The 12,174-nt window shown below is 42.6% G+C and overlaps 1 protein-coding gene across 9 annotated transcripts in view; it reads left to right on the top strand.

Moving 5' to 3' along the window:
• The window catches only part of SH3PXD2A (SH3 and PX domains 2A), a 245,885-nt gene that overhangs the window by 206,591 nt on the left and 27,120 nt on the right, over nt 1-12,174 (top strand). For 8 of the 9 annotated variants that reach the window (XM_041717165.2, XM_041717164.2, XM_012574636.5 and 5 more), the window contains 2 exons: nt 3,167-3,280; nt 7,436-7,519. In XM_041717165.2, coding sequence (XP_041573099.2) covers nt 3,167-3,280; nt 7,436-7,519 — 198 coding nt within the window. The remainder of the gene's footprint in view (nt 1-3,166; nt 3,281-7,435; nt 7,520-12,174) is intronic. The other variant, XM_030276350.4, reaches the window with a different exon arrangement.

Here is a 12,174-nt window from a genome sequence, read left to right as displayed (position 1 = left end):
GGAGTCTCAGTCTAGACATCCATGCCACATCACAGTTGTTTTGGTGCCTGAGAGATAGGGGCACCTGTAAGGGTTAACTCAAGCTGTAAAGCACTGCCTAATTTTTACAGATGGTGTGAGTGCAAGAATGAACCTCAGTCTGGCTTGGCAGTGCACAGAGATAACTTTACATAATTCCCTGCAGATGTTGCTGCAGAATGGTTTTAATAATGAATTGTGAAGTCAAGCTAAACTCCAGCATAGAAGGAGAACTCAAAATAAATGCAATGTTTTGTTCTGTGTTTGAAAAGCAAGTTTTCTGTGATGCTCTGGGTTGGAAAGATGGCAGGCAACAGGACAAGGGATTCTTTGCAAAAAGTTTGGGCTATAATGGTGCAAACTAAGACCAATCTGCTAATTTGTCTGCAAACCATGAATACCCATGAACCTGAGGGTGAGAGGGGGAAGGGATGGTGGTACCAAACAGCAGCTGCTCTAATGCTTCTGATGATGGGATGGTGCAGAGCAAATACTTTATGATCTGCCTGGCAGAGTTCTGCAGTTTGTGGCTGTCATGCACAGGCTGTGTTGAGGAGCTTGTCTGCACTGCAGCCATTTTCTGCTAGGAGTCAATTCTTGCATTGCGCTGTAATTTCCTTTCTGTACGGTTATGGCTTGGATGTGCCATTATAATTTAGGTTTTAGTCTCATAAGGGACATGCTGCCTCAACAGTGGTTGTTTGGCCACTCTGAGACTTTGCACATCATGCTTCTCTGCATGGTATTGGGTATTGCTGGAAGCTTCTCAGTCTTCTCAGTTGTTGAATCTGTTTAATCAAAACACACATTTTTCTGTTGACATGCTATTTCAATGGGCTATACTAAAGCCTTTCTGCTGTCCTTCTGAGAAGCAAGCTTGAAATTTGGGAAGAGAATTTCAGAGTGAGGGTCTGGTTTTCCCTGAACTTGGACATGTGCTGTGATCTCTCAGTAGCTGCAGAGGATTCTTATTTATACTTTACCCTTGCACAGAGTTTATAAAGGAAATCTTTAGAAAGAAATTATAGCTTTAATGAGTTCTGTGGCAATTAGGAGCTTTAGCCTGAGTCATGTGTAGATGGATGGAGGCTCAGCTACACTATGGCCCCAAGCAAAAGATCCAACCTTGGCTCTGAGGCTAATGAGCCAAACCAGAGGAGCTGTGTTGTGAAATAGGCTAGCACGGGGTTGGTGTCAAGGAAGTGACATCCAGCCCTCCAGAGATGGTTTTACCATGGCTTGAATTTGGCCCAAATGTACATTTTTAAGTGTAGGCAAATCCTTTTTGTGCTTGTGTTTAATTTATTTCTGAGGAAGAATTTAGGTATACTATTCCAGTCTAATTAATATCAGCTGGAAGCTAGCTTCTCCCATTTTGTGCCTAATTATAAGTGTCTGTTAAACTGTGTTTGCTACCCATGTCGATATGTTACTGGTGAAATAAGGAACAACCATGAAGACGTGTTTCTGGAACGGTCTGGCAGATCCTGCATATTCGCTGTTGTGGGCTTCGTGGCAGGAGAATCCACCTCCTGCTGAGGGAGAATAACTAAATTTAAACTTTCCAACCATGAGCCTTGTGAAGCAAAGTTTCCAAACCTCTGCTGGGCCAGAAGATGGAAATCTGTGTCTGACTTTGGAGAGTAAATAAATAGAACTGCCTAGGAGCTGCCCAGGGGCATGTGAGGGGTTGCTGCTTGGGGTACATTGTCTCCCAGCCACATGCCCCAGGGAGGATAGCAAGGGTTTGTAGCTACTGTTCTCTGGTAAAATGACAGGATTTGGAATGAACTTGGGTGACTTTTAGCACGAACACTTGAGCATTGTTTCAGAAGGGTGGTTTTTCTCTTACAGACAGTTGCATGTGGCGTGGCAGCAGAGCCCAGACCTTCCTTTCCCCCTCGCTGGGCTGGGCTGTGGGATCCCAGCTGTGGGAGGGATGTGTGGCCACCTCACAGCTCACTGCTGTCGGTGCCCATCTCTTTACAGCCCAGGCTGGTACCCTTGCTCTTCACAGGCTTGTGTAAAATTTGCTGTGTTTATGACAGCCATCAAAGTGTGTAAACTGTTCTGAGGTGCATGTACAGAAATAGCTTCCCTTTGGGGAGGCTGGAAGGGTGGTAATGGACAGAAGTTTGCATCATCCTGACAAAGCAGCTTATGTTATCTGGGGAAACTAGGGTATCACAGACAACAGCAGAAGTGGTTTGCTTACCTATTAGACTTATTTTCCTGCTGTCTTAATCCAGACCTTATTTGAATGGAGGGGAATCTAGTTGTGCTTGTATCTGAGAGCAGCAAGTTCTTGGGTGAATGAGTATGTCAAAATCATTGGAGGATTCAATAAAACCATGTAAGCAAGCAAGAAAAGTGGAATGCATTTAATCTGAAACTGGCATGCATATAATTTTATTCATCTGTCCACAGATATGACCTAAAGGTTATATTCATATATGTTGCTGAATACTTAACATTTTTGTAGGCACTGGTTGAAACTTGGATGTTCAGGTGGGAAGACAAATAACTGGTGCTTATGGCCTGAAGTCAGTTTTCAGTTGGCTTTTCAGTCTTTATTTCTGTTCTGTGCAGTACTTTCCAGCTTCCCAGGGTATTGAATTCAGGTCATGTTTGTTAAACACCAGCTGTGGTTACAAGTGCTCTAGAAGCGCTTTTATATCCTGTTCTGAAGTCTGTGCTCTTCTGTGAATGTCTTTGCTGTTTCCCTCCTTTGCCTTTTGTAATACTTCATATTAGGATTTGGGCAGTGATTGTGTTGTTTCACATATGTGCACATGTACATATTTGCACATACAAAGTGTTTTGATACTGTAGATGTGCTTATAGCAAGACCAGCTTGGAGCAACTGAATTAGAGAATTTGTCAAAGTTCTCATGGATGGACTTTGAATTTCATAAAATTAATTGGTATTTGCTTCATTGAACCCTTTTTGTAGCAAGCCTACACACTACCACTGGGAGAGGATCTGATAGAAATGGTATAACAGCACTAAACCCTCTCTTGTTCTAGGAAGCTGCAGAATACGTCAAACATGCACCAAAGCTGCTGACTGTCATCTTCTCTGTAGCATTTTATTGTTCTTGTTCCTCTAAATGTTGACTGAGAAACTTCTTTTGCTTCTTTTTTGTAGGTTGGTGGTTTGTGAGCACAGCAGAGGAGCAGGGATGGGTCCCTGCTACATACCTGGAATCCCAAAATGGAACCAGAGATGATTCAGACATCAACACATCTAAATTTGGGGAAGGTATGGAAAGCTTTTACTTACCAAGAGAAACTTGGCATTCACTTGCTTTATGCTTTTTCCCCCAAGTGAAAGCTTCTGATTGGAAGAAGATGCATGATAGAGCCACAGGCCAGTGAAAGGAGTGAGATTTAACTTTAATGGTTACTTCTCATTAATTTCCTTTAAATTAATCTTTGAAACTAGTTTCACTGCTGTTTGCTGTGGTCTGTGATTATGTGGAAAGGTAATTTTATTTGGTATGGTCTCATTCTGTTAAAAGCGAGATGCCATTTGTCATGTATATGTATTTAGCTGCATTGCATTTTTTTTCTTTTTTTCTATTTTTTCCCCCCTAAAGATGCTTAATTCAGGTTCCAGAAATGGAATAGTTCAGCACTGCATGTTCCTCAGTTCCATTATGAAAGACTAACCACATCTTAATGGGCTTCTCATCTAGCAGCTGTGTACAAAGGACACTTTTATTATGATTTGCTGCATTCTTGTGAATCTGTTGCTAAACCTAGGTGCTCTTGATGTGACACTTAAAATGTATGTGGAAACTCAGCTGACCTTTCCTTAGCACAGGCAGGAGGCTTAGAGATGTGTTGGGGTGACCATCTGCCCATTAAAACAGCACACAGGCAGAACCAGACTTTGTGCTGGGTTCCAAGGATGACATCTGTGGTTCATTGAAGTCTTGGTCTCTGTAACTCATTTTTCCCTGCTCAAGTCTCCCCATATCCTGGTTTAGAGACAGACTGGCTGTAGACTGGTAGGCCAGGAATCAGACTGGTATGATGCAACATCTTAGTGGATACAAAAGCAGTGAGTAAAGCTTCCCTGTTACTAAAGAACAGAATTTTACTGCTCTGGTCTGCAAGCACTGAAGAATGCCTTGTCTGTTGGTCTGTGGCTTTCCTCCTTTTCCTGACTCTTAAATACAGTGTGTGCTTGACAACCTTATAGCTTAAGCTGCTTTCATTTCATGCTCTCCTCCTCTTTCATGTTGCCTTCTGGAATGTACTCTGCACAGGGATGCTGCCACCCAGCAGTCTGTTCTGAGTAATAGAAAATCTGTCAAATATTCCTTATCTCCTTCATCTCGGTCCCATTTAATCCATTACACTGCTCTCTTCAGCTGTGGTCAGCAGTCCTGCTCCCTGCCTTACTCCTAATCCAGATATGCTGAAACCTGAGACTGCCCTTCCCTTTCTGCTCAGTTCCATCTCAGTGACAGATTGAATTGCATAACCTCTGCAGCTGCTTTGATGCACCCCAGATTTTGCTTGCTTGCTTTTTAGTAACTTTGGTTTATGTTATTAGCCATCTAAACTGAGGCTTCCTACAGTCTTTGTTTCTTCCCCTCCAGTTCTTCTTTACTTGGGCTGTTTTTCTCCATATAATTACTTCATAGGAGAAGAAAGAATGACTTGGATTCACTGTCTTTAAAAAGGTGTATCAAAGTGACTGTACTTAGACAGAAAACTTGCCAGCTCTCTCCAGGTAGGCAGGAGAAAGGGGCTCTGATGTAACTGAGGAGGAAGGTACTTCTAGTGGATTAAGTGCCTTAGCCCCACAATTTAGAGCTTACACAAGTTTCAGAGTGACTCCAGGAGATATTGACTCCCTGCAACTGTGCAATCTCTGCTCCCCCAACTTGGAAAGCACAGAAACACTGATGTAGGGAGCTTTGTGTATCAGCCCCTTGTCCCTCCCCATTTGAACAGGCCTGGAACAAGTCGACAAGACAGGCAAACCTTGAAGTCTGCTCTGCTGTGGCAGGCTCAGTACAGATAGTGAGGTGCGGAACACATCTTGCTAATAATTCTGGCTCTAATAATATGGCAGTAATATTGTCATATATCTCTTTAAATAGTCCATTCCCTGAGAAAGAAAGAAGTGTTTCCTCCCTGCACAGAGCCTGCACAACATTTTTGTCTGGATGAAGGCAGACTGATGGTTACCTGGGTCTGTGTTTAGACCAACACATCTTGTAAGGCTTGGAAAACAATCAGAAAGCAATCTAAAGAAACATTTAACAGCTACAGAAGCTGATAAAGTAAACATGTTAAAATAATCTCTGGAAAGGTGTAGACACTTATTAATAAGCAACCTTTCTGGTGACTGTGGCATGACCAGCCAAGTCTAAGTCTGGGCAAAATGGCAAAATTCAGTATTTTTAAGGAAAAAACGCTGGCTTATACAAAAGCATCACTGTGGTATAAAAGGGCTGTCACTGGGGATGGCCGTACGTTGTGAGGTGGATCTGTGTGACCCACTGTTTTCAAGGGGAGTTCCTGGATGGCTAAATCCTCCAAACTCCCAGTGTGAGAAGGAGCAAGCTGACTGCTCTGTATTGGTGCCTTAGGGCTGCTTCTACCCCTTCTGCACCTCTCCATCCTGCAAGCCTTTACATTGAGCATTTCATTTCCTTTCTTGTATAGGAACTCCTAACACAGGCAGCCTTATTGCAACTTAACTTCTCTCTCTGCTGTGATCTGTGTGTCTAGCGAGGTGTCTTGTGTTGTGTCCCTGTGTAGCATGTGTGTAACTGGCAGTCTCATGTCCTGTTGATTTGGGGAAGGTCACCAGGTTAAATCTGCTCGTCTTTTGTCCCTCCATGGACTTCCAAGAGGATCACTGATTTCCATAAACCAAAACCACAGCTATCTATAATCCTGAGATTTGGCTCATCTGAAAATTTTTGGTTGATTTTTGACCAACATGGGATCAAAGGGGAAGTACAGAGTACCAGAGACTAGGTAATGTACCTGTTCAACACCATCCACCACACCTCCACTCAGAGTGGTGTGGAAAGGTTTGGGCCTTACAGTAAAGGAGAAATTGAGGAGAGCGGGCTGGAAGTAAAAGTCTAGTCTAAGTCCCTGACAGATATAAAGGACAAAAAGTCAAAAGCCACTCTTTGGTGAAGTTTTTTGCTTGTCCAGCTAATGATTTCCCAATCAAATAAGTTTGCTGTGCCTGATTGCCAACAGAGCAACAGTTCTAGAAGACAACGGTGCCTACTCCAGTGTAAGGATATAATCCCTAAATAAGTGCACATATACAGAATTGAATTATTATTAATGATGTGATATCAAAGGTTATGAACAGTTTCCCAGCTCCCACTGGTAAAGTGATTGTGTTTGCACTTCAGCTATCACTACATTGCAATATGTTGCATTGCTTTGCAGCAGCACCTAGCACCCTTGCAGTAGTTGCCAAATTGGGATGGAAGCCCTTGAATGGAAAAAATGGAAGTGTTTAGCTGTTTTTCTGTGCCAGTCTAATGGTTCCAGTGTCTTTCACACCCGTACAGGCAAAAGAAGACTCTGACTAGAGATCTAAGTATGTGGTCCAGAAAACAAGTGGTGTCCTCTGTGCACAGCTGCTCTCACAGTGCTATTTCCATAAGTGTCTTGTCTTTGTTTATACTTTAAGCATAAGTTATTGTTTGAGTATGTAACTAACACTCAGTCCTGGATTGTTAGCTTCTTGAGCCTGCTGAATAATTGCAAGGTTAGTTTTTTCCTTATATCATAATCTGTATATTAGAAGTTTTGATCATGAGAACCAGCTGTGGCAATGAATGCAAGTCATGTCTTGCAAGCACATCAGATACTTTTCACTTGGGTTCAGTTCCTGAGTGCTACTGTTATGAGGAAACTTACATAAGAGTTTGTGAGTTTGTTTATAGTGTGATAATTTTTCTTGAGAGAGGTTTAGAGCACTGTTGGATTTGATGTCATGTGCATTAGACTGAATTCCCCAAAGATCATGTAGCTGAATTAGGAGATGCAACAATAATGATGATGTGTCCTGCCACTGCACTCTCCTTGGACAAGCTGTCTTTAGTTGTGCAGCTTGTTTTGGAGCATGTATATGTTTTTGATTTTTTAAAATTATAATTACTGCTTTTTAAGAAACGCCAGTAGCAAGAGTGGCAATTTGTGACAGTTCTGGATGGCTCACATTGCTCAAGCTCAAGAAGCTAACTTGTTCCACTGTACTGTATAAACTAAACCAAAACATCTGCATCCCACCTAACCCATTCCCACTAACAAGACAAGTGCTTGTAAATACCATGTTTTGTTTTTATTCCTCACCCTCCCATCACTTTTTTTTTCTTCTTTTTTTTTTCCCCTTTGTTTTGTTTCCATCCGTGTTCCAAACTAGTTTCTAAGCGACGCAAGGCTCACCTGAGGCGCCTGGACCGGCGATGGACGCTGGGCGGGATAGTCAACAGGCAGCAGAGTCGAGGTGAATTCATAGCTCCTCTGGCAGCAGCCACTCAGGGGCCACCAACAGCCACGCTGCCGCTTCAGCTGCTGTGTGTCGGGACATGCATCTTTGACACTTTGGTAGCGAGGGGCCAAAGCTCCAGAGTTCAGATGTGAATTTTGTACATGACAGCTTGAGGGTGGCTCAGAGCCAGGATTAGGCACCCCAGGAGCTGAAGGCTGGTAACCAAGGGTAGCTCTGCAGTCTGACTTTGTGCTCTTGGGGAGGCTCACATCTGTTGTGTTTTAACTTGGGCATATTTGTGCTCAGTCTTTCCTGCCTCAGTAAGGACAAGTGATACTTTAAGGGCTATTAAAATGAGTTGAATGCCAAAAAAACCATGGTTGGAGATGTGCACACTGGAAAAGTGTGTGGTGTGGAAAATGAAAATCATTCCAGTTGCAGTCCCCTCTCTTCCTTGCAAGTAGTGCTTGATACTAAAGAGAGACTTGAGAACTTTTGGGAGTTTTTGTCATCATTCTTAGGTATTTAAAATGCCACTAGCAGCGGCATTTTAGTTGTTTTGTGTTCTTTTAGCTTTTGCTGGTCTAACAGTGAGTATGGCAGGGTAGGAGGGAACACCTTGTGTTTGGGTGAAGCTTGAGGAGCCCTATAAGCAAAGTATTTCCTGAGAGCAAGTGAATCATCTTTCCCAGACCACAGGTATTCCTATCCATCTCCTGCTCCACTTGGAAAATCATCCAGATGTGTTCATTGCCCTTTGGAAAGGAAAGGGGGAACAAAGCACCATTTGCACCTCTGTAACTTTCAGACAATCTTACTGAGGGAATGGATCCAAATGTAAGCACAAGAGATGATTCCCAGCTCATGGAAAGGTGCCTTTTCCTATTTAGGAATTTATTTTTAAAGTGGCAAATTTACCCTCTGGATTTGATGATGATATTGTGTGCAAACTCCTGTCTCAAGCATACCCAGCTTTTCAGTGAGTCTTTAAATTTGTTTCAAATTATTAAGGAAACAAAAGCAACAATAGCTGTGTTCTACCTGCCATAGCTTGACCCTGCAGAAACTGAAACTACCTTCAGAAGACAAGGTCTTGCTTCTCAGCCACCAAAAAATCCTCATAAGCACACATGCTGTCTTGGGGAGGGGAAAAAAAGTGTGCTTATTTCCCTGCCCCAGCTGTTTGGGAGCTACTGACTTTGCTTTGTCAAACTCTGCTAGATGGTTCCTGACAATTTAACTGGGAGAATTTATGGGAATCAGTTTTCTAAACAATTTATTTACTGGTGAAAACAAATGCATTCTTTTATATTTGTACGATATTGCAAACAAAGCTCTATAAAATATTAAGGCTGCATAACCAGTCCCTTAGCAGTCAGCTGATGAGACTCAAGGACCTAGGCAGGCTTCTCCAGTACAGGCTCCCCTAATCTCTTCCATCTTTGCCTTTTTCTTGCTTCATTACAGTTTCTTCCCTATTAGGCCCAAGCAGGGCTGGGGTTTTGAGGGTGTTGGAGAATATGTGCTTTATCTCAAACTGAATCTTGGCACTTGGACTTGGCACAAACTTCAGCAATCTATGATTTTTGTCCAAGGTTTGGGGCACCCTCTGTGACTGAGCTGCTTCTATAAGGTCTCTCCAATGTATTTCAGCCACAGCTAGCCAGGCTGGTTAAAAATAAGCTGTTTATTGTCATCAGAAATGATAGGTTAGGGAATCCTTACAAGAACAAGCTTATTGGAAATAAAGAAAGTGACTTGAATAAATGGGCACAAGTTGGAGAAAGTGGCTTCACGATCTGGCAGAGCTGCAGCCTGTACAGACATTTACGCCTTCCAGACTGCAGTTGTTGAAAGTATGAGTCTCTCTGGGTGTCCAGCCTGCTGTTCTCTAACAGAACACAGTTTATATGAGGTCAGGAGAGATTTTCTCCCATCTTCCCCTCCCATCCCAGCCCAGAAGACTTCTAGCAAGGCCAAATTTGGGTGAATTTGCACTGAAATGACAGAATGCATGAAGTGTACATATGCGTTCCCCTGCCAACCTTCAAGTCCTTGCTCCAAAGCACAGAACTCAAGTTGTTCAAACAGGAGGTTGCCAGAATTGTTCAACACAAGCAGAACAGCTTCCCCTTCCCCACTTGGCGTCTTCCTTGGAAACAAACTCAATTAAACATTTTGGCTGAAATTCCTCCCACCCAGCAATATTCTGCTTGAAATGGTCCTTGCTGCTGGAAGGGTGAGCTCCAGGAGGACACTGGAGTTTAAAAGCAAGCTGTGAAGGATGCCTTCCTTTGTATTTATGCTTCCATACTACTAATAAGCATTTTTATCAGTTAGGCCTGTGATAGAATCACTTTAAGGCCAGAATCAACGGAATTAAGCATTGTTTCTGAAGGGCAGAATTTTCTACATGACTTGAATATTAAAAACACAGAGGAAACTGGAGTGCAGAAGGGAAGAGTGTTTGCTTCCCTGTTAGACTGTGCCTGATGGGGGAGAATTATTAGTGGTAGCACATGGCTTATTTATTTCTAACCTTTCCAAAGCCATTTGAAGAGGCTAGGCATCTCTGACCTCCAGATATTTGGAAGCAATGTTACTGGGTCTGTGAATAAGAAACATGAAAGACAAATTGTTCAATATCATGGTAGTGCTCCTTTTTTAAACCTGAAAAAAAAAATCTGCAAAGGGAACAGCTGTAGTCTGTTTCTACAAAGAGAAACAGATTATTTTGTTGCTGAACTTTTCTCTTTAAAATGGTCTGTGGTGTGCCCAGATCTAAGAGATTACATTGGTTTGTGTTTCTTATGTAACTGCAAAGCTGGCAGTTTTTTTAATGTTAAATGTAGTACATTTTCTAAACTTTTTCTTATACATTCTGAAACTCCAGTAATATAAATATGGGTTGTGAGGAGAAGCCTGAAAGTTTGTAGTTTTCCTCAGACTTCATACTCATTAGACCTACAAGCTGCAGAGTTCATGTTTTGTACAGGGTTAAATAGTAATTGTACACATGCATTTATTTGGAACTTCCCCTGGAAGGAAGCTTAGGATTATTTACAGGCTTAATTTAATGAAAAGTCATTTGTGCTTTTACAGTTTGATTGGTAAGATTGGGATGTTGTATGCCTGTCTTCTATGCCAGATATTTGACCTAAGTTATTGCTGCTTTGGTTTTGTGCCCAGTGCTTTCAACTGGAGCTGCTACAATGCAGGAAAACACTTTAAAAGTTATTCACACTAACAATATAGTGACATATGGGCTGAATTTCTGCCAAATGAGCCAATTATTTAGCAGTAGTTCCTAGCACATGAGCATAAGCTATTCATTGAAATAGTTAAAGTCTGAGCTTCCCACTGCTACTTGCCGATCTTAGGGAGAGAGGGAGCTTGATGGGCAAATGTAGTGTGTAGAGGGAAGGCAGCTGGGTAACCCAGTGGTCTTGATATTTGAACTTCTTCCTGAGCTGGTCTTAATACTGGAACCCCATGTCCTAGCCCACATGGCTGCTTCTTCAGCGAGTTTTGTAGCTGTGGAAAGAGCACTTGGTCTGTACTGATAATCCAGCCTGGCTGATGTGCTTGTGCCCTTTGGCAGCCCGTCCATGAGACTTCTCCCCCTGTTTTCACTCTTCCCTGCTTGTGCTTGATGGTGATGAAATGTTTGTCAATCACAGCAGAAGACTGTGAGTGACATTGCTGTGCTAAATCAAACCAGCGCAGAACAGCTTCAGACTTAGTTTCTTCTCTCCTTTGGTTGGGTTTCTTTTTTTGTTTGTTTGTTTGGTTTTTTACTCTGTTCTCCAAGGAAAGTAGTAAATGCTTATTGGTCCTTGCTTGGCTCAAGTAAGAGCATGCACAATACAAAGCTGTTCAGAAGAAATGTCATTATTGTTCTTTTCTATCTGTTGGCACAAGGTTTTCTGTTATTTAAAACAAAAAGCAGGGAAGGGAAGAGGGACAAAGGCTGAAGAGCTTCTGTCTGCAGATGAACACATTTGATAACTGTGGACAGCCATGACAGCCTATCTCTCCCTGCATATTTAAGCAAGTAAAACAAAGTCCATGTTGAATTAATGCATTGCTTTCTGGAACAGAGAGACTTTTTCCAGAGGCAGGTCTGACAAAGGGGGGGTGGAGCGGAGGAGTGGGGGAGGGCGAACACAGACTGCTGACAGAGGGGAAAGTATTTTGAAAGAAAATTCTTCTGTGGTTTGGAAGATGTAGGTTTGGGGCTGTTGCATTTTGCTGAGAAATCATTAATTGGCTAATTTCTAGCCCAGTTCCCCCCTATCCCTTCCCCTACCAGCATATCAAACCAGGAGGGGGTCACAGAAAGTTGGGGGCATGTACAAGCACCAGCCAAGCAAAGGAAATTACTCCCTTATATGGTTGGCTCCTGAAGCACTGCTAATAACTTTCACGCTTATTAATGGAGGCAAAAAAGAAGAAAACTTACAAAATAGAGGTGAAGGAGAGGAATGCCGAGCTGGGGCTCTCAGAACTTGGAAGCAGAAATGTCTGAGCACTGGCTGTGTGCCTGGGAAAGATGAGACTGATTGTGCAGGGCTGGAAACGTGTGTGGTGTTTTAGCTGCTTAAAGGCAAGGCTCCTGTCCCAAGGAGTTCACAGCCTAAACAAAGAGAAGGAGATCCGTGCATCAAAGG

Source organism: Taeniopygia guttata, chromosome 6, assembly GCF_048771995.1.
Source record: "Taeniopygia guttata chromosome 6, bTaeGut7.mat, whole genome shotgun sequence".
Lineage (NCBI taxonomy): Eukaryota > Metazoa > Chordata > Aves > Passeriformes > Estrildidae > Taeniopygia > Taeniopygia guttata.
Note: the sequence above shows the minus strand (reverse complement) of the source record. Positions and strands in the feature narration are given on the sequence as shown.